Below are 22,500 nucleotides of genomic sequence, written 5' to 3'. Positions count from 1 at the left end.
AGCATGCTAGTATTCATTGTAACAGGCTAGTATTCATCGCAACAGGCTAGTAGTCATTGTAACAGGCTAGTATTCATTGTAACAGGCTAGTATTCATTGTAACAGGCTAGTATTCATTGTATTAGGCTAGTATTGATTGTATTAGGCTAGTATTCATTGCAACAGGCTAGTATTCATTGTATTAGGCTAGTATTGATTGTATTAGGCTAGTATTCATTGTAACAGGCTAGTATTCATTGCAACAGGCTAGTATTCATTGTATTAGGCTAGTATTGATTGTATTAGGCTAGTATTCATTGCAACAGGCTAGTATTCATTGTATTAGGCTAGTATTGATTGTATTAGGCTAGTATTCATTGCAACAGGCTAGTATTCATTGTATTAGGCTAGTATTGATTGTATTAGGCTAGTATTCATTGTAACAGGCTAGTATTCATTGTAACAGGCTAGTATTCATTGCAACAGGCTAGTATTGTTTGTATTAGGCTAGTATTGATTGTATTAGGCTAGTATTGATTGTAACAGGCTAGTATTCATTGTAACAGGCTAGTATTCATTGTAACAGGCTAGTATTCATTGTAACAGGCTAGTATTCATTGTAACAGGCTAGTATTCATTGTAACAGGCTAGTATTCATTGTAGCATGCTAGTATTCATTGTAACAGGCTAGTATTCTTTGCATTAAGCTAGTAATCATTGTAACAGGCTAGTATTCATTGTAAGATGCTAGTATTCATTGCATTAAGTTAGGAATCATTGTAACAGACTAGTATTCTTTGCATTAACCTAGTAATCATTGTAACAGGCTAGTATTCATTGTAACAGGCTAGTATTCATTGTAACAGGCTAGTATTCATTGTATTAAGCTAGTAATCATTGTAACAGGCTAGTATTCTTTGCATTAAGCTAGTAATCATTGTAACAGGCTAGTATTCTTTGCATTAAGCTAGTAATCATTGTAACAGGCAAGTACTCTTTGCATTAAGCTAGTAATCATTGTAACAGGCTAGTATTCATTGTAACAGGCTAGTATTCATTGTAACAGGCTAGTATTCATTGTATTAAGCTAGTAATCATTGTAACAGGCTAGTATTCATTGCATTAAGCTAGGAATCATTGTAACAGGCTAGTACTCTTTGCATTAAGCTAGGAATCATTGTAACAGGCTAGTATTCATTGTAACAGGCTAGTATTCATTGTAACAGGCTAGTATTCATTGTAAGATGCTAGTATTCATTGCATTAAGTTAGGAATCATTGTAACAGGCTAGTACTCTTTGCATTAAGCTAGGAATCATTGTAACAGGCTAGCATTCATTGTAACAGGCTAGTATTCATTGTAACAGGCTAGTATTCATTGTAAGATGCTAGTATTCATTGCATTAAGTTAGGAATCATTGTAACAGGCTAGTATTCTTTGCATTAAGCTAGTAATCATTGTAACAGGCTAGTATTCATTGTAACAGGCTAGTATTCATTGTAACAGGCTAGTATTCTTTGCATTAAGCTAGGAATCATTGTAACAGGCTAGTACTCTTTGCATTAAGCTAGGAATCATTGTAACAGGCTAGCATTCTTTGCATTAAGCAAGTATTCATTGTAACAGGCTAGCATTCATTGTACCGTGGGACCCAAAATGTACCACTGAACTCCTTTAACACGTGCCGCCCATTACTACGGCTTGGCTTCAGCGTAAACAACCTATTTCGAGGCGCCGGTTAATTGGCTTGATTATCGCCGCCTCTGGACCCTCACGAGTTGTTGATGAGTGTTTTGAGGCCAGACTGCGCAGGGGGCATTCTCAGTCGCTTCCAATAAAGGAGATCAGTCGGGTTCTAATGATTGTTTTTTTTAGGTTCATGGTACAGAAGAAGGGTTAACCTACCACCAGGGTCATAGAACTACCCCTGAAAATGCCCAGAACTCCTACGAAAGCCTTGTCAGACGTTTCCACCCCTCACATGAACTATTTCCAAAGGTCAAAAAGGAGATCAATCGGTTTCTAATGAGTGTTTTTATTAGGTTCGTGGTGCAGAAGAAGGGTCAGACTACCACCAGGGCCATAAAACTACTCCAGAAAATGTCCACAACTCCTACGAAAGCCTTGTTGAATATGTGTGCTTGGACGCCGATCGGATGAGGAATATAACACCTAATGTCGTAACTGGAAAATAAGTCTTGCTTGTAAACAGGTTACGAAATGTTTCCAGTAAATATGTATTCAGTCAGTGTTGCCAGACGGTCGTGCTCAGAACATTACATTTCGTCAGCTTCATAAACAAACCGCCCACGTATTTTTTTTTTTCCACTTTTAAGGAAATCGAAAACCACTCAACGGTACACAGAGTTTCCAGTCGTCATTAAATTTGGTCGCATTCTTAAACATCTCGGCGTCCAAGCTTACATAGTTGACAAGGCTTTCATGGGAGTCTTCGGCATTTCCAGGGGTAGTTTTAAGACCCTGGTGATAGTTGAACCCTTCTTCTGTACCATGAACCTAAGAAAACACTCACCCTATTCTCTAACACATATGTGACAAGGCTTTCGTGGGAGTTTCCGGCATTTCCAGGGGTAGTTTTATGACCCTGGTGATAGTTGAACCCTTCTTCTGTACCATGAACCAAAGAAAACACTCACCCCATTCTCAAACACATATTTGACAAGGCTTTCGTGGGAGTTTTCGGCATTTCCAGGGGTAGTTTTATGACCCTGGTGATAGTTGAACCCTTCTTCTGTACCATGAACCTAAGAAAACACTCACCCTATTCTCTAACACATATGTCACAAGGGTTTCGTGGGAGTCTTGGGCATTTACAGGGCTAGTTTTATGACCCTGGTGGTAGTTGAACCCTTCTTCTGTACCATGAACCTAAGAAAACACTCACCCTATTCTCTAATACATAGTTGACAAGGCTTTCGTGGGAGTCTTCAGCATTTCCAGGGCTAGTTTTATGACCCTGGTGGTAGTTGAACCCTTCTTCTGTACCATGAACCCAAGAAAACATTCACCCTATTCTCTAAGTCTAACACATATTTGACAAGGCTTTCGTGGGAGTCTTGGGCATTTCCAGGGGTAGTTTTATGACCCTGGTGATAGTTGAACCCTTCTTCTGTACCATGAACCTAAGAAAACACTCACCTTATTCTCTAACACATATTTGACAAGGCTTTCGTGGGAGTCTTGGGCATTTCCAGGGGTAGTTTTATGACCCTGGTGGGAGTCTGACCCTTCTTCTGTAATATGAACCTTAAAAAAAACTCATTGGAACCCGATTTATCTCCTTTTTATAACCTTTGGAGGTGGTTGATGTGAGAGGCGGAGGCGTCTGAAATATACCAACCTGTATCGCAAAGGGAAGGTGCTGTTGTTGTTTTTCTCACACGCCATTAACTCGCCAACACAAACAAGACGAAACTGAAATATGAAATCACAGGCAAATATGTTTACGTAATTACTAGGTTTTTTTTTCTTTTTTCCTTTTTTTGTGCCCTTGAGCTGTCTCCTTTGTTGTTAAAAAAAAAAAAAAATCTCTCTGATGATTCCTGTTTCACGTGCCGAATAAGAGAGAGAAAAATATGCTTCATACTTACGAAGCTTAATGACTCAAGCGTCCTCGTAATGGAAAAAAAAGGCTAATGTTGCAATCAGATAAATTTACGTTACATGATATTTCGTGTAAACATCAACAGCGTAATAATGTGACGTAATTTTCTATTGCATCTGAGTCCGAATAGTAATAGTAGTAGTAGTAGTAGTAGTAGTAGTAGTAGTAGTAGTAGTAGTAGTAGTAGTAGTAGTAGTAGTAGTAGTAGTAGTAGTAGTAGTAGTAGTAGTAGTAGTAGTAGTAGTAGTAGTAGTAGTAGTAGTAGTAGTAGAAGTAGTAGTAGTAGTAGTAGTAGTAGTAGTATTAGTAGTAGTAGTAGTAGTAGTAGTAGTAGTAGTAGTAGTAGTAGTAGTAGTAGTAGTAGTAGTAGTAGTAGTAGTAGTACCCAGGAAAGGAGAAAAAATAAAAGAGCTAAAATAAGTAAAAAAAACAAAAGAAAACAAAAGAAGAAATAGCGAAACGAATAACTCAGGAGAGAAAAAAACGAAGAAAACGAAGAAAAAAAACTCAGATAAAAAAAAGATAAAAAAGAAGGAAAACAAAGAACACAGAGGAGCAAATAACAAAAAAAACTAAGAAAAAAAAGGAAAAAAAAACGAAGAAAAAAAGGACACAAAGAAGAAAAAAGACAAAAAGAAAGATAACAAAAGAAAACAAACAGAGAAGCGAATAATTTAAAAAAAACGAAGAAAAAAAGAGGAAAGAAATCATAAAAAAAATTCCCCCACACTCAAAATTATCAAGCTTCAAGAACACAATCAGAACGAAAAAGGCTTAACAGGTCTTCAGGTAACTTAAGACAGGTAGGGAGGCAGCCAGGTACACGTCTTCACTAATGAGATGTTTACCTGTAGCCTTCCCCGCAAGCCACACGGGACAGCGAGAGTGAAAACAGCTGTGTCCGCCTAAACGAGTGGTCTGGTGAACGTTTTTTATTTATTTTTTATTTTCAAATCTTCAGGTCAGGTCTACAGGTAACTTAAGACAGGTAGAGAGGCAGCCGGGTATGTCTTTACTAATGAGATGTTTACCTGTAGCTCCGCCCTCAAGCCACACTGAATAGGAATAGAATCAGACTTTTTTTCATTTTCATATCTTCAGGTCAGGTCTGCAGGTAACTTAAGACAGGTAGGGAGGCAGTCAGGTATACATCTTCACTAATGAGATATTTACCTGTAGTTAACCCAGCAGGCCACACGGAATAACGAGTGAAAACAGGTGTGCCAGGCCAGTAAGGGGGGGAAGAGGAAGATAAGGAAGAAGAGGAGGAGGAAGAGGTGTTCATATTAGGCTAGTAAGTGAGGTTCTCCCCCCCCTTTCCGCCTCTCCTCTTCTTCCTCCTTCCCTTACTGGCCTAACATGAACTCCCCCCTTCCTTCGCCCCCCTTCCTAAAAATGTGGTCTGAAGGGCATTTTGATTTTCTACTTCTTTCATTTTTGTCTACTATAGTGAGGTTCTCCCGCCCCCCTTTCCGTCCCCCCCTCTTCCTCCTCCTCCTCCTCCCCTTACTGGTCTAACATGAACTCTCCCCCTTCCTTCGCCCCCACTCCCGCACCCCTTCCTAAAAGTGTGGTCTGAAGGGCATTTTGATTTTCTACTTTTTCTTTTATCTTTCGTATACTATATTTGCTGTTTTCTTTTCTCTCTCTCTCTCTCTCTCTCTCTCTCTCTCTCTCTCTCTCTCTCTCTCTCTCTCTCTCTCTCTCTCTCTCTCTCTCTCTCTCTCTCTCTCTCTCTCTCTCTCTCTCTCTCTTCTTATTCGTTCCTCTCGGTTCTTTTTCTTCGTTTTCTTTATTTTTCAGTTTTTTTTATTTTCATTCTTTTTATTTTTTTATCTTTTGTCTTCTTTACATGGTCTAGATTTTCTTCAATCATTCGTTTGTGTCTCTTTTTTCTTCTTTTCTTCTCTTTTTCTTCTTTTTTTTATTCTTGTTCTTTCACTTTCTCTTTTTTTATCTTTTTTCAGGTTATTTTTTTTCTTGTGATTTTTTCATCTTGTTTTCTTCTTCTGGTTCTTTCTTCCTTCGTTTTCTTCGTTGTCGTTTGCTTCTCCGTCCTCTCTGTCCGCTCTATCATTTTTTACTATTTTTATATTTATTTATCCATTTTATCTTCCCTTTTTCTTTCTCTTCTGGCTCCGTTTTCTTCGTTCTTTTACATATTTCTTCTCTGTTTCCTCTTTTTCTTCCCTTCTATGTGTTTTGGGGGGCTATTTTATCTTCCCATTTTCTTCTTCTGGCTCCGTTTTCTTCGTTTCTATGTTTCCTCTTTTTCTTCCCTTCTATGTGTTTTTGGGGAGGCTATTTTATCTTCCCTTTTTCTTCTTCGGGCTCCGTTTTCTTCGTTTCGTTTATATATTCCTTCTCTATGTCCTGTTTCTTCCCTTCTATGTGTTTTTTGGGGGGGCTATTTTATCTTCCCATTTTCTTCTTCGGGCTCCGTTTTCTTCGTTCATTTCCCTTCTTCGTCTTTTCCATCTGCTCTTTTCTTTTCTTTTTTAATCTCCCTTTTCTCCTTCTAACTCTTTTTCTCTGCGCCAATAAGTCTGCCTGTCTCTCCGTATACAGCTTTCTTTATTATGTATCTGCAATCTTCCTACTCTCCTTCTAACTCTTTTTCTCTGCGCCAATAATCTGTCTGTCTCTCCGTATACAAATTTCTTTATTATCTATTTGCAACCTTCCTTTTCTCCTTCTAACGCTTTTTCTCTGCGCCAATAAGTCAATCTGTCTCTCCGTATACAGCTCTCTTTATAATCTATCTGCAACCTTCCTTTTCTCCTTCTAACTCTTTTTCTCTGCGCCAATAAGTCTGTCTTTCTCTCCGTATACAGCTCTCTTTATCATCTATCTGCAACCTTCCTTTTCTCCTTCTAACTCTTTTTCTCTGCGCCAATAAGTCTGTCTGTCTCTCCGTATACAAATTTCTTTATTATGTATCTGCAATCTTCCTTTTCTCCTTCTAACTCTTTTTCTCTGCGCCACTAAGTCTGTCTGTCTCTCCGCATACAAATTTCTTTATCATCTATCTGCAATCTTCCTTTTCTCCTTCTAACTCTTTTTCTCTGCGCCACTAAGTCTGTCTGTCTCTCCGTATACAGCTCTCTTTATCATCTATCTGCAACCTTCCTTTTCTCCACCTAACTCTTTCTCTGCGCCAATAAGTCTGTCTGTCTCTCCGTATACAGCTTTCTTTATTATGTATCTGCAAGCTCATTTTTCATCCCTGAGCTCGCCCGGGGACGCCTCGCTCTCCTCTTTAAGGCGGATGTGTAAGGAGAAATTGTTTTATTTGCTGTGAAAACGATGTGGCGCGGCGCTGCGTGACATTTCAGAGGAAGAATGAAGCGCTGACTCTGAGGGTGAGGTGAGGGAGAGGGGGGGGACTTTATACCCTCACCCCTTGCCCCCCTCCCGCCCCTCTTTCCGTCCCCCTTTCTATCACCCTTCCGATCCCTTCTTCCCCCCTTACTGGCCTAACATGAACTTCTCTTCCCCCCCCTTGCCCCCCACCCCCTTTCTGCTCCCTCTTCCTTCTCCTTACTGGCCAAGCATGAACGCCTCCTCTTCTCTCCCTCCCTCCTCCTCCTCCTCCTCTTCTTCCTTTCCGACTCCCTCTTCCCCCCTTACTGGCCTAATATGTGCACCTCTTCCCTCCCTCCTCCTTCTCCTCCTCCTCCTCCTCTTCCTTTTCGACCCCCTCTTCTTACTTGCCTATCGTGAACACCTCCTCTTCCCGCCCTCCCTCCCTCCTCCTCTTCCTCTTCCTTTTTTTTTCTTTCTGATCCCCTCTTCCCCCTCTTACTGGCCTAACATGAACACCTCCTCCTCCTCTTCCCTCCCTCCCTCCCTTCCTCCTCCTCCTCCTCCTCCTCCTCTTCCCTCCCTCCCTTCCTCCCTTCCTATTCTTCCTCCTCCTCCTGTTCCCTTCCCCTTGTTGTGTTAGCGTGCTGGTAACCAAAGAAGGAAGAAGAAGAAAGAAGGATAAAGCGAGAAAGAGGAAGAGATGAAGGATGAAAAGGAATAGGATAGGATAGGATAGGAAGCCACCACGAAAATTAAAAAAAAATGTAAGGAAGAGGTAACTAAAGAAGGAGGAAGAGGAGTAGAGAAGGATAAAGCGAAGAAGAAGAGGAGGAACAGAAGGAAATAAAGAAAGAAATCCAGGAAAAGAAAGAAAAATGACGAGGAAGAGGAACAGAGGAGGATAAAACGAGGAAGAAAGGGAGGAAAGGAAGGAAAAATAAAAAGCCACAACGGAAAAGAAAAGAATGAAAGGAAAAAAAAAAACAAAGAAGGAAGAAGAGGAAGACAAAGATAAAACGATGAAGAAAAGGAAGAAAGGAAGGAAACAAAGTAAGCTAACCCAAAAAAGAAAAGAAAAGAAAGAAAAGATAATGAAACAGAAAAAAGGAATAAAGAAAGAAGAAAAAGAAGAAACGAAGTAAACAAAAAAGAAGCATACGAAAAGAAGGAAAAATAAAGAAAACGAGTAACGAAAGAAGGAGGAAGAGGAAAAGAGAAGGATAAAGCGAGGAAGAAGAGGAAGAAATGGAGGAAATAAAGAAAGGAATCACAGAAAAGAAAAACAAAGAAAAAAGTAAGAAAAAAGTTCTCGCGTGCATAATATATTAACGACCTGGTGACGTGACAAGGAGGAGGAGGAGGAGGAGGAGGAGGAGGAGAAGGAGGAGGAGGAGGAGGAAGAGGAGCTTTTCTTAGAGGCTTCGTTACCTCTTTTTTTTTTTTGGAGTGAACATAACAACAACAACAACAACAACAACAACAACAATGCTTATTAACTAAGGGGAAGCATATGACCCCTATCTATCTATCTATCTATCTATCTGTCTATCTATCGCAGTTTCTCTCTTCTATCTTTCCTCTTTCCTCTTTTCTCTCTCTTTCTCCTCCTCGATGTTTTCCTTTTTCCCTCCTTTATTTCTCTCCTTGCTGTTTCCTTTCTCTCTCTCTCTCTCTCTCTCTCTCTCTCTCTCTCTCTCTCTCTCTCTCTCTCTCTCTCTCTCTCTCTCTCTCTCTCTCTCTCTCTCTCTCTCTCTCTCTCTCATTCCTATTTTCTCCCACTTTTATCTCTATCTAATCTTTTTTCCTTCCCCTTCCCTAGCCTTTCCTTCTCTCTCTCTCTCTCTCTCTCTCTCTCTCTCTCTCTCTCTCTCTCTCTCTCTCTCTCTCTCTCTCTCTCTCTCTCTCTCTCTCTCTCTCTCTCTCTCTCTCTCTCTCTCTCTCTCTCTCTCTCATTCCTGTTTTCTCTTCTTTCATTCCTCGATCTAATCCCTTGCATTTTTTCCTCTCCTTCACTCGCCTCTCTTTCTTTCTCTTTCTCATTGTACACTTTTTCTCCCTCTCTCTAGTCTCTAACCTCTCACCTCCTGCCTTCCCCCGCCCCCGCACCTCCCAGTTATCTTCGTATAGGGTACCGCGGGAGTCAAGGAGAGCCCGCCGCCACGGAAGACCAGCTGGGGTGAGGCTTGGCTGCTCGGGTACCGCATTCAGCGCGTAATGAAGGTGTCACAGCCAGAGATCTTCGTCGCTGCCTCCTCCTCCTCCTCCTGCTGTTTCTTTTTCTACTTCTAATACTACGACGTGATGACAGGTTAGTTTAGCGTTTAGTTCATCCTTCATTCTTATTTACTCTCCTCCTCCTCCTCCTCCTTTTTCTTCTTCTTCTTCTTCTCCTCCTCCTTAATCCTTCATCCTTCTTGACTCTCCTTCTCCTTCTTTTCCTCCTCCTCCTCCTCCTCCTCCTCCTTCTCCCTCGCGATGACAGTCAACAGTTTATCTTTCAGTTCATCCTAAGATCCTACGACGACTCCTACAGTACTTTCCATCCTTTATCCTTCATCCTATTTGACTCTTCTTCTTCTTCTTCTTCTTCTTCTACTTATAATACTAATACTAGTACGTGATGAGAGGTTAGTTTAGCTTTAAGTTCATTCTTCGTCGCCTCCTACGCCTTCCATCCATAACCTTTCATTCTTATTTACTCTCCTCCTCCTCCTCCTCCTCCTTCTTCTTCTCCTCCCGCTCCTCCTTCTCCTCCTTCTCCTCCTTCTCCTCCTCCTTCTCATTCTCATTCTTCTTCTCATTCTCATTCTTCTTCTCATTCTCATTCTTATCATTCTTCTCATTCTCCTTCTCATTCTTCTTCTCATTCTCATTCTCATTCTTCTCATTCTCATTCTCATTCTCCTCATTCTCATTCTCATTCTTTTCATTCTCATTCTTCTCATTCTCATTCTTCTCATTCTTATTCTAATTCTTCTCATTCTCATTCTTCTCATTCTTTTCATTCTCATTCTTCTCATTCTCATTCTTCTCATTCTCATTTTAATTCTTCTCATTCTCATTCTTCTCATTCTCATTCTTCTCATTCTCATTCTCATTCTCATTCTTCTCATTCTCATTCTCATTCTCATTCTTCTCATTCTCATTCTCATTCTTCTCATTCTCATTCTCATTCTCATTCTTCTCATTCTCATTCTCATTCTTCTCATTCTCATTCTTCTCATTCTCATTCTCATTCTTCTCATTCTCATTCTCATTCTCATTCTCATTCTTCTCATTCTCATTCTCATTCTTCTCATTCTTCTCATTCTCATTCTTCTCATTCTCATTCTCATTCTTCTCATTCTCATTCTTCTCATTCTCATTCTTCTCATTCTCATTCTCATTCTTCTCATTCTCATTCTCATTCTCATTCTTCTCATTCTCATTCTCATTCTCATTCTTCTCATTCTCATTCTTCTCATTCTCATTCTCATTCTTCTCATTCTCATTCTTCTCATTCTCATTCTCATTCTCATTCTTCTCATTCTCATTCTCATTCTTCTCATTCTCATTCTCATTCTTCTCATTCTCATTCTCATTCTCATTCTCATTCTTCTCATTCTCATTCTCATTCTTCTCATTCTCATTCTCATTCTTCTCATTCTCATTCTCATTCTTCTCATTCTCATTCTTCTCATTCTCATTCTCATTCTCATTCTTCTCATTCTTCTCATTCTCGTTCTCATTCTTCTCACTCTTCTCATTCTCATTCTCATTCTTCTCATTCTCATTCTTCTCATTCTCATTTTCTTCTACTTCTCATTTTCATTCTTTCATTCTCATTCTCATTCATTCCCATTCTCATTCTCTTTCATTCTCATTCTCATTCTTCTCATTCTCATTCTCATTCTCATTCTCATTCTTCTCATTCTCATTCTTGTCATTCTCATTCTCATTCTTCTCATTCTCATTCTCATTCTTCTCATTCTCATTCTTCTCATTCTCATTCTCATTCTTTTCATTCTTATTCTTCTCATTCTCATTCTTCTCATTCTTATTCTTCTCATTCTCATTCTTCTCACTCTTCTCATTCTCATTCTCATTCTTCTCATTCTCATTCTTCTCATTCTCATTTTCTTCTACTTCTCATTCTTCGTCGCCTCCTACGCCTTCCATCCATTACCTTTCATTCTTATTTACTCTCCTCCTCCTCCTTCTTCTTTTCCTCCTCCTCCTTCTCCTTCTTTTTCCAGGCTATGATAGACTACAGTTTGTCATTAAGTTTATCCTCTGCCGCCTCCTACAGTATTTTTCATCCTTAATCCTTCATCTTATTTGATTCTCTTCTTCTTCTTCTTCTTCTTCTCCTCCTCCTCCTCCTCCTTCTCCCTCGCGATGACAGTCAACAGTTTATCTTTCAGTTCATCCTAAGATCCTACGACGACTCCTACAGTACTTTCCATCCTTTATCCTTCATCCTATTTGACTCTCCTTCTTCTCCTTCTTCTTCTCCTCTTCCTTCTTCTTCTACTACTACGCGATGACAGGCTAGTTTATTTATTTCATCTTCTTCCGCTGCCTCCTCCTCCTCCTCCTCCTCCTCCTTCTCTTTCTTCTACTACCTTCTGCTTCATCCCACGTCAAGTCACCTTCTATACTATATTTTACCTTTTGACGAATATATGGCGCTCTTCTGTTTTTTTTTTTTTTTTTTTTTTTTTTTTTTTTTACATTGCAGCCTATTGCGCCGGTAGGCTTCTTCCAGGTGGATCCTGATGGTCGGTCCAAGGCTTCTTTCCGGTAGGTCCTGATGGTCGGCCCAGCAGCCTCTCTATGCAAGGTGTTTGCAGTGGTGGTCTTTCAGCATTGCCTCATGCTGCTCCTCATGTTCATCTTGATCCCAGAACCAGATCCCGGGCTGAGGTGGTCCGTGACAGCATGTGGGTGTAGTTTTAAGCCACTCTGGCGGCGGGCTGAAAATGGCAGCAGCTACACCGGGCCGGAGATTGAACTCATGTCCTCCCTGAACACGAGGCTGTTACTGACGTGACGGTAGAGTCCTGTATATCCTTCAATCCTTTAACATAACATCCTTTCTTCCCTTGTCCTTTGGTGGGGGTACAGTTCTGTTTATCCTTCAATTCTTCAACATAACATCCTTTCTTCGCTTGTGGAGTTTCTTTGGTGGGGGTAGAGTCCTGTTTATCCTTCAATCCTTCAACAAAACATCCTTTCTTCATTTGATGGAGTTCCTTTGGTGAGGGTAGAGTCCTGTTTATCCTTCAATTCTTTAACATAACATCCTTTCTTCGCTTATGGAGTTCCTTTGGTGAGGGTAGAGTCCTGTTTATCCTTCAATTCTTTAACATAACATCCTTTCTTCGCTTATGGAGATCCTTTAACATAACATCCTTTCTTCTTTTGATGGACTTACTTTGGTGAGGGTAGAGTCCTATATATCCTTCAATCCTTTAACATAACATCCTTTCTTCCCTTGATAGAGTTCCTTTGATGAGGGTAGAGTCCTATATCTATCCTTTCATCTTCGGCTTAGGATTCAAGACTTCTTTTTAATAACAAATGAGAGCTATAAGACGAAGCAAAGAATAGATAAAACAAAAACGATGATAGAAGAGAGGAAGAGAAGATAAAAGAAGATAGGAGAATAAGAGGTTAGAATAGCCACCATAGAAGGGACATAATAGGATATAGTGTTCAAGGGCGAGAGGGTATCCTTCATCCTAAATCCTACACCTCGGGAACAAAGACGAAGACAAAAAAAATCCTTGAAGTAACATCGATATCCTTCACTCCTTCATCATATCCTACAAGTGTGTGTGTGTGTGTGTGTGTGTGTGTGTGTGTGTGTGTGTGTGTGTGTGTGTGTGTGTGTGTGTGTGTGTGTGTGTGTGTGTGTGTGTGTGTGTAAAAATACTTGAAGTAACATCGATATCCTTCACTCCTTCATCATATCCTTCAAGTGAGTCTGTGTCTGTGTCTGTGTCTGTGTCTGTGTGTGTGTGTGTGTGTGTGTGTGTGTGTGTGTGTGTGTGTGTGTGTCTGTGCGTGCGTGCGTGCGTTAAGCCAGGCGACCTCAGCATCCAGAGCACGGGAGGCATTTTAAAGTTGAGATGTGGGCGGCGGCGGATGGAGGGGCGGGGCGGGGCGGGGCGGGGGTGAGGGAGGGAAGGGGTGACGGGGTGAGGGGGTGAAGGCGGAGGTCGATGCGCGGAATCAATAATAAGCCAAAGAAAGTAACGACAGCCTCATCACTAGACGCTCAGGACATCAACGAGAGACCGACCTCCGCCCCTGCTGCAGATACGACCTCTACTACTACTACTACTACTACTACTACTACTATAACTACTACTACTACTACTACTACTACTACTACTACTACTGCTATTACTTTTACTACTACAGCATCTAGGTTTTTTTATTATTTTTCTTCTACTAATTTTATCCCTCCTCCTCTTCCTTCTTCTCTCTCTCTCTCTCTCTCTCTCTCTCTCTCTCTCTCTCTCTCTCTCTCTCTCTCTCTCTCTCTCTCTCTCTCTCTCTCTCTCTCTCTCTCTCTCTCTCTCTCTCTCTCTCTCTCTCTCTCTTCCTCTTTCTCTTCTTCTTCTTCCTCCTCGTCCTCCTCATTTTCTTCCTCTCATTAGTAAGGAAGCATATATGAATTTCCTGAGTCAAGACTGTTTCGGGTTATGTTAGGTTAGGTTAAGTTTAGGGTATCTTCAAACACATGATAGCCAGCACCTTATGGTATACATCAATAAAGAATGACCTCACTTTGTTGTATAGAAAGTCTCATCAGTAAGAAAGTATATATGAATTTTCTCTTCCTTTTTTCTTTCTCTTTTTCTTCCTCCTCTTCTTAGTCCTCCTCCACCTCGTCTTCGTCCTCGTCCTCTTCCTCCTCCTCCTTCCCTCGTCTTCCTTCTCTTACTACTACTATTACTATTACTACTACTACTACTACTACTACTATTACTATCACTACTACTATTACTATTACTACTACTACTACTACTACTACTACTACTACTACTATTACTTATCATTATACAGGCGGTGGAATAAAAAAAAGTACCGTAGGCGTGTGGTAATGAAATTCGCTCCAAATTACATATGCAAATCAAAATAAATGTTTCTCTCTCTCTCTCTCTCTCTCTCTCTCTCTCTCTCTCTCTCTCTCTCTCTCTCTCTCTCTCTCTCTCTCTCTCTCTCTCTCTCTCTCTCTCTCTCTCTCTCTCTCTCTCTCTCTCTCTCTCTCTCTCTCATTATAACCCAACACTGTGGCTGCAAACAAACACTGGCTGGCTGACTCTGTGTGTGTGTGTGTGTGTGTGTGTGTGTGTGTGTGTGTGTAACCTTAATGAAAATGTGACAGCGGTCGTAATTTAGCCATAATTAAGGTGAAGCTAGAAAGTAACACACACACACACACACACACACACACACACACAAGCATTACCTGTTCTCTTAATAGCCACAAGGATAAAACAAGGTACATACGTGTTTTTGGTTTGCACTGGCTGTGGTGGAGGCGGAGGGGTGGCTGTGGAGGGCGGAAGAGGAGGAGGAGGAGGAGGAGGAGGAGAGGAGGAGGGCGAGAACAAGGGGCCGAGTATTGTATTGCTGTTGTTGGTGGCTGCGGTCGGCGGTTCTGCTTTATCAACGGGCGCCGAATCGTGTTGAGGTGGGTGGAACACGACTGCCCGCTATGAATATTGTTGTAGACTGCCAAAAGTGTGTGCCTGTGTCTGTGTGTGTGTGTGTGTGTGTGTGTGTGTGTGTGTGTGTGTGTGTGTGTGTGTGTGTGTGTGCTTCTCTGTTTGTGTTGGTGTGTGTTTCTGTGTGTTTCTGTCTCATCCCGGTTCTGTCCGTCTATGTGTTTGTTGCAGGCCGCTAAAACTGTCTATCTGTCTGTTTCTGTCGGTGTGTGTTTCTGTCTCTGTCTGTCTGTCTATGTGTTTGTTGCAGACCGCTAAAACTGTCTATCTGTCTGTTTCTGTCGGTGTGTGTTTCTGTCTCTGTCTGTCTGTCTGTTTGTTTGTTGCAGGCCGCTAAAACTGTCTATCTGTCTGTTTCTGTCGGTGTGTGTTTCTGTCTCTGTCTGTCTGTCTGTTTGTTTGTTGCAGGCCGCTAAAACTGTCTATCTGTCTGTTTCTGTCGGTGTGTGTTTCTGTCTCTGTTTACCTGTTTCTGTCTCCTGGATCTGTCTGTCTTTTTCCGTCTGTTTATGTTTTTGCCTTCCCCTATGTTAGTCTATCTCTATGACTGTTTGTGTATGTCTGTTTCTGTTTGTTTGTCTCCTCCTGGTTCCGTCTGTCTTTGTCTGTCTGTGTTGTTGTCTGGGTCTATGTCTGTCTGTCTGTGTGTACGTTTTGTTTGTCTGTCTGTGTGTCCATGTGTATGGGTGCAGAGTGTAGGAGTTGCACCACACTGCGGGGCTATCGACAAGGGGACTAAACTAAAAATGGGGAGTATTGGCCGTAGAGTGTGTGCGGACCGTACCTTTCGGCTCTCTTGACACGCTCTTGACTTGTTTTCGCCTTCGGGTAATTAAAAAGAGCAGAAAGACAGTATTTTCCTCGTCAACACGTCACCACTGAATAATATTTCCAGAAGAGCTAATGACGAGGCGGCTCACTTAAGGTTGTCAGGATAGTAAATAGTTGAAGAGGTGAAAGAACGGAGATTTTTTTTTTACGTTCTTACGTTCCGCCTGTAGCTGGGGCAGGCTTTCTGGGAAGGGTCTGGTGCTCGGCCCCAGCCCGTTATGGTGCAGGCAAGTGTTTACAGTGGCGCCATCTAGCTTGCCTCATGCTGCCCTCCGGAGTTCATCTTTGATCTTCTTTTAGAGAAAATAAAGAGTCTGGATTGATAGATGGTCTTCAGGGCAACATGTGGGTAGCCTAGTCTTGGGACACTCGGCGGTGACTGAAAAATTTCCAGCTTATTTTTAGAGCCGGGCGTGACGCGAACCTCTCCTCTTAGACGCCGCACCCCCACGCTGACCACTCAGCCACCGCCTCCCCGTTGATGTTGCGACTTGATGCTGTTTTTTGTAGTCGAGAGAGGCATCGCTCACTCTCCAAAACACGATTATCTTAAACTTTTGAGCCGCCTCGGTGTCAGGCGTGCCGCGAAAACAGCCTAAAATGTTTTGCTTCTTGCCGCTAATGTTTTTTTACTGTCTCGATATGGAATATGGGAGGGTGTTTTGGTGTCTGGTGAAAGAATGTGAATGTGTGAGATGAGAGGGCTGTGAAGGGGGGACCTGGAGGGGGTGGGGAGGAAGGAGGAGGAGACATGGATGGGAGGGGCTGGATCCTACCGGGACGTACTGAGGATGGGGAATGGAGGGAAGGAGACTTGCTCAGAGGCGTCCCGTACAGACAGACAAACAAAACACAGACACAGACACAGACAGACACACATAAAGAGCCAGACAAAAGCATAGAGACCAACAGATAAAGACAGACAGATCCAAAAGGACACAGATAGACAGACAGAAACAGACAGAAACATAGACACACAGACAGCGAAACACAAAGACAGACAGATGAAGACAAACAAGATCAGGATACACACAGACAGACAGACATAAAGAGCCAGACAAAAGCAAAGAGACCGAAGATAAAGACAGACAGAACCAAAAGGACAGATAGACAGACAGACAGAAACAGATAAAAACATACACACAGACAGAGAAACACAAAGACAGACAAGATCAGGATACACACAGACAGACAGAAACATTGGGGTGAGTAAGGCAACGCACCCAGGTGTATGCCTCATTGGTCTTAAGAGTAGTTAGCCTTTACTCACATCCTCGTGATGGCGACTCATGGACAACAAAACCACAAGGCGATCAAAATCAAACCTATGAGAATGTGGCAGCGCACGGCAACAATATGCAATTCACTAAACACACTGTAAATACCACGCTAATCTTGGGTGCAAAGATTCAAGACGTACTCACCTAACGTTCTCGTGGCGACTCATGTAGATCTTCTTGAACTGACCGTCCCCGCCACGCCCAAGGTCCTGCCGCATGGTCTCCGCCACGTGTTTCGGCAGGACGGAGAGCAGCAGCCGTTCCTGAAGGGGGAGGAAAGGAAGGCTGGTTTGATGTGTGGGTTGTGTCTTTATCTACACTACAGCAAACATCTCAAGGAAGGGAGGGAGCTGTAGGCAGAAGATACAATAGAAGGGAGCTTTAAGAATGAAGGGAGAGAAAGGGAGGGTTTGGGCAGGACGGAGCCGTAGTCGTTCCTGAAGGGGGAGGAAAGGAAGGCTGGTTTGATGTGTGGGTTGTGTCTTTATCTACACTACAGCAAACATCTCAAGGAAGGGAGGGAGCTGGAGGCAGAAGATACAATAGAAGGGAGCTTTAAGAATGAAGGGAGAGAGAGGGTGGATTTGGGCAGGACGGAGCAGCAGTCGTTCCTGAAGGGGGAGGGAAGGAAGGCTGGTTTGGTGTGTGGGTTCCAATCAAACACTCGCATCGAACCGTTTTTTTTACAGCCAAGGAAGCAGATCGAGGGCAAAATCAAATGAGAACAAAAAATCAAGCTAACCACTGCTTCTAAATAAAAACAAATGTACAGATGAGTGGCCAAAGGAGAAGTCAATTTCGGGTGGACACACAAGAGTAAAATTAAGTAAAAATGAGTAAAATGAGTGAAAAATGGGTGAGTAAGTAGGAGTATAAAAATTAAGCAAGAGAAAAATAGGTAAAAATGAGTAAAAATGAATAAAGATTAGTAAAAATGAGAGTAAGAGAATAAAAATTAAGCAAGAGAAAAATAAGTAAAAATGAGTAAAAATGAATAAAAATTAGTAAAAATGAGTAAGAGAATAAAAATTAAGCAAGAGAAAAATAAGTAAAAATGAGTAAAAATGAATAAAAATTAGTAAAAATGAGTGAGCAAGAGAATAAAAATTAAGCAAGAGAAAAATAAGTAAAAATGAGTAAAAATTAATAAAAATTAGTAAAAATGAGTAAGAGAATAAAAATTAAGCAAGAGAAAAATAAGTAAAAATGAGTAAAAATGAATAAAAATTAGTAAAAATGAGTAAGTAAGAGAATAAAAATTAAGCAAGAGAAAAATAGGTAAAAATTAGTAAAAGTGAATAAAAATGAGTAAAAAAAATGAGTAGCAATTAATAAAGTTAGTAAAAGTGAGTATAGATGATTGACTGAGTGAATATCATAGAAAGAGCATGAAGGTCAGACTTAAACGCTGTAAACATGTAATAAATGACCTAGAAATACATCCATTCGGCTCCGTGAATGTAGAGGCAATGAGATCAAAGAGGGGATTGAACACCAACTCTCACTATTATTATTATTATTATTATTATTATTATTATTATTATTATTATTATTATTATTATTATTATTATTATTATTATTATTGCATGACATAATATAATCTCTCTCTCTCTCTCTCTCTCTCTCTCTCTCTCTCTCTCTCTCTCTCTCTCTCTCTCTCTCTCTCTCTCTCTCTCTCTCTCTCTCTCTCTCTCTCTCTCTCTCTCTCTCTCTCTCTCTCTCTCTCTCTCTCACTATCTATCTTTCTATTCTTATGCACTTTCTCTCCCTTCTGCCTTCTCTCTACCTTTCTCTCTCTCTCTTTCGTGTGGAGGGAAGGAGAGAAAATAAAATGGAGGAAAGGTAAAGGGAGGGAGGAGGGGAGGAAGGGTTATGGAAAAGGAAGAGAGGAAGGGGGAAGGAGGCAAAGGAGAGGAGGAAAGGAGAAGGAGGGAAGGAGGAGGAAGAGAAGTAAGGAAGAGGTGGTGGAGGGTAGGCAGGGTGGAGAAGGAGGAAGAGGAAGAGTGAGGCGAAGGAGAGGAAAGGATGGAGGAGGAGGAGGAAGGAGGGGAGGAATGGGGAGGAGGAGGAAGGAAGGAGCCGAAGGAGAAGAGGAAGGATAAAGAAGGTGAAGGAGAAGGAGAGGAGGAGATGGAAGGAGGAGAGGAGGAGATGGAAGGAGGAGGAGAGGAGGAGATGGAAGGAGGAGGAGAAGGGGAGTTCGTGGTTGGGAGTCAGGAAGGAAAAAAGAAAGGAGAATGTAAAAACTGCAGTAATGATTCTGAGCTTCGTGAAAGGACTGGAAAGGGAGAAGGAAGAGAACGATAGATAGATAGATAGATAGATAGATAGATAGATTGATAGATACAGAGAGAGTGAAAAATCGGTAAGAGAATGAAAGAAGAAAAGGAATGGAGAGAAGTAAGATGAGGAGAGAGAGAGAGGGAGGAAAGTGGAGGAAAGAAGATAAGATTACGGAGGAAAGAAAAAGAGAGAAAGAGAGGGAAGAATTGGCAGGTAAAGGAGGAAGGGAGGGAAGAAATGAAGAGAATGGGAAGGAAAGAACTGAAGAGAGAGAGAGAGAGAGAGAGAGAGAGAGAGAGAGAGAGAATTAATCACCATCACAATAATGACCTTAATCTACTGCCCCCCACCACCACCACCGCCACCACCACCACCTCATCACCATCAACTCCACCATTGCATTCGGGAAAGGTGGAAGTGCGTCCAGTCATTGTCCCTTCATCACCATTACCACCACCATCACCATCACCACCACCATCATCACCATCATCGCCACTATCACCATCACCACCACCACCATCGCCACCATCACCACCCCTGACCTCTGGCGGCGGAAGCGTGAACTATACGCCTTTTACGCCGTCTGGGATCATATATAGGTAAGATTAAATATGAGTATGATTAAATATTGACTGACCAGCTTAAGGAAGTCGTGTAGAAAGGTCGTTAGTGAAGTAGCAAACATAAGGGACAGAAAACGAAGGATCTCTCTTTCTCCTTTTCTTTCATTTCTTTCTTAATCGTTGTGAGAAAATAAGAAAAAAAGATATTCGATTTTTTTCTGATTTTTTTTTTTTTCGTGTGTGTTTCTGTTTAAAGGAAGAAAATATAATGGAGTTTTAGTTTCCATTCTTTCCCTATTCAATTTTGCTAACTTATATTTTCTCTTTCTTTCCCATGTGTGTTTGAATGTAAAAGAAGGAAAAAAAAAGTGTAGATTCATATTTTGACTTTTTTTCATGTTTCTTCGACCAATTTTTCCATAATTTTCACACTTATCATTACTATCGTCATCATTAATATTATAAGTGGGGGATCATGGCCTTGAGCTGCTTCCTTTACCGCAAAAAACTACACTATCAAAAAAGCGTAATGGATAAATCAAGCACTAAACATATGAATGAGAATGTCTACTATACATCATCAGGGGAAAATCGACTTGAGCAACGATTTTTTCCTTACATTCTCACAACATATTTTTATTAACAGGATTTCAGTTTCTCCAGTAGCTTGTTGTTTTCCCAGCGTTCATTCTCTCTTTAACCTCTTTAGTTACATGTGTTCACAGCATTTCAGTTTTTTTTTCCCGGCGTTCATTCTCTCTTTAACCTCTTTAGTTACATTTGTTCACAGCATTTCAGTTTTTTCCCCAGCAGCTTGTTTTCCCGTGAACCGTTCCCTCTTTCTTTCACCCTGTAATATGATACGTTCTACTAAGGTCTGTGATTAAGTCTGAGTACGATGAAGTATAAGTCAGTCACTCTATACTGGAGGATATAAGTCGTTTAGAGAAGTTTGGTGGAGTACTGAGAAGTTGTTTAGTATGGGTTAGTGAAGTTTAGTTAGGTCGTAAGAAATACAATTCATCTTTTGTTAACATTCTCACAACTTTTAATTTGTCCAAGGCGTTCCAGTTTTTCTTCTAGCAGCTGTTTTCCCGGCGTCCTTTCCCTCTCTGTTCCCCCCGCTAAGTTAAGTCGTAAGATATAACAGATCATTCTTCTCGTACTAAACATCCACAAGCCATATTTTGCAAACATTCTCATTTGTCCAAGGCGTTTCAGTTTTTTTTTCTTCCAGCAGCTGTTTTCCCGGCGTCCTTTCCCTCTCTGTTCCCCCCGTTAAGTTAAGTCGTAAGAAATAACAGATCATTCTTCTCGTACTAAACATCCACAAGCCATATTTTGCGAACATTCTCATTTGTCCAAGGCGTTTCAGTTTTTCATTCAGCAGCTGTTTTCCCGGCGTCCTTTCCCTCTCTGTTCCCCCCGTTAAGTTAAGTCGTAGGAAATAACATCATTCTTCTCGTACTAAACATTCACAAGCCATATTTTGCGAACATTCTCATTTGTCCAAGGCGTTTCAGTTTTTCATTCAGCTTGTTTTCCGGGCGTGAACTAGACAGGAGATACAGAGAAAATGAAAAATCGCTAAGAGAATGAAAGAAGAAAAGGAATGAAGAGAAGAGAAGACGTAAGATGACGAGAGAGAGAAAGGGAGGAAAGTGGAGAAAAGTCTCTTAGTTAGGTCGTAAGAAACACAACTCATCCTTTCCTCATATCCTCACAACCTTTATACTTGTTCACAGCGTTTCAGTTTTTCATCCAGCTTGTTTTCCCGGCATCCTCTCCCTCTCTCTTTTCCCTTATAATCTCCTTCCATGCTTCGGTTCGGCCTTTCCAAATGACTTTATAATGATTTTGCGCAACCCCATTCTCCTCCTCCCCGTGCTCTGAAAACACTCTCTCTCTCTCTCTCTCTCTCTCTCTCTCTCTCTCTCTCTCTCTCTCTCTCTCTCTCTCTCTCTCTCTCTCTCTCTCATTAATCCGATTATTTACCGAGGCCGAAAACGGTGTAAAATGTTTATTATTTATTTGAGGTTTTGTTTGTTTTGTTGTTTGTGAGAGTTTCGTTTATTTGTTTGTTTGTTCTTTGTTTGTTTAAGGAATACGATAATTTGGTTCGATCTGAATGTTGAATAAAAATAGGAATGAATGTTTTTTTTTTTTTTTGCCGTTTTCTTTCTTGCTTTTTTTTTTTAGTTTGTCAAATACTTCCTGGTTTCTTTTTTTTTCTTTCTTTCTTTCTTTACTTCATTCTTTGTCATTTAGTTCCATCGATTCTTTCTTCTTTCTTTCTTTCTTTCCTTATCATATAGTTCCATGGTTTCTTTTTTTGCTTCCTTCCTTCCTTCTTTCCTTCTTCCCTTCTTCCCTTCTTCCCTTCTTCCCTTCTTCCCTTCTTCCCTTCATTCATTCATTCATTCACTCACTCACTCACTCACTCACTCACTCCTCCTCCTCCTCACTCACTCCTCCTCACTCACTCACTCCTCCTCCTCCTCCTCACTCCTCCTCCTCCTCACTCCTCCTCACTCACTCCTCACTCCTCACTCACTCCTCCTCCTCCTCACTCACTCCTCCTCCTCCTCCTCTCCTCCTCCTCCTCCTCCTCACTCCTCCTCCTCACTCCTCCTCCTCCTCCTCCTCCTCACTCATCACTCCTCCTCACTCCTCCTCACTCACTCCTCCTCACTCACTCCTCCTCATCCTCCTCCCTCACTCCCTCCTCCTCCTCCTCCACTCACTCCTCCCTCCTCCTCCTCCCTCCTCCTCCTCACTCCTCCCTCCCTCACTCCCTCCTCCCTCCTCCTCCTCCTCCTCCCTCCTCCTCCTCCCTCCTCACTCTCCACTCCTCCTCCTCCTCCTCCTCCTCCTCACTCCTCCTCCTCCTCCCTCCTCCTCCTCCACTCCTC

The 22,500-nt window shown here is 41.6% G+C and overlaps 1 protein-coding gene and 1 long non-coding RNA gene across 3 annotated transcripts in view; both read right to left on the bottom strand.

The window, feature by feature from the left end:
• Positions 1-22,500, bottom strand: part of LOC127002905 (adenylate cyclase type 3-like) — a 156,647-nt gene that overhangs the window by 78,441 nt on the left and 55,706 nt on the right. For both annotated transcript variants that reach the window (XM_050869216.1, XM_050869217.1), the window contains exon 2: positions 16,887-17,005. In XM_050869216.1, the coding sequence (XP_050725173.1) occupies positions 16,887-17,005 (119 nt within the window). The remainder of the gene's footprint in view (positions 1-16,886; positions 17,006-22,500) is intronic.
• LOC127002906 (uncharacterized) lies at positions 5,284-7,012 on the bottom strand. Its single transcript, XR_007756647.1, has 2 exons — positions 6,463-7,012; positions 5,284-6,107 (listed from the first exon to the last, which is right to left on the bottom strand). It is a non-coding gene; the product is annotated as an uncharacterized LOC127002906 (long non-coding RNA).

The sequence above is a fragment of the Eriocheir sinensis genome, chromosome 24 (assembly GCF_024679095.1).
Source record: "Eriocheir sinensis breed Jianghai 21 chromosome 24, ASM2467909v1, whole genome shotgun sequence".
Lineage (NCBI taxonomy): Eukaryota > Metazoa > Arthropoda > Malacostraca > Decapoda > Varunidae > Eriocheir > Eriocheir sinensis.
Note: the sequence above shows the minus strand (reverse complement) of the source record. Positions and strands in the feature narration are given on the sequence as shown.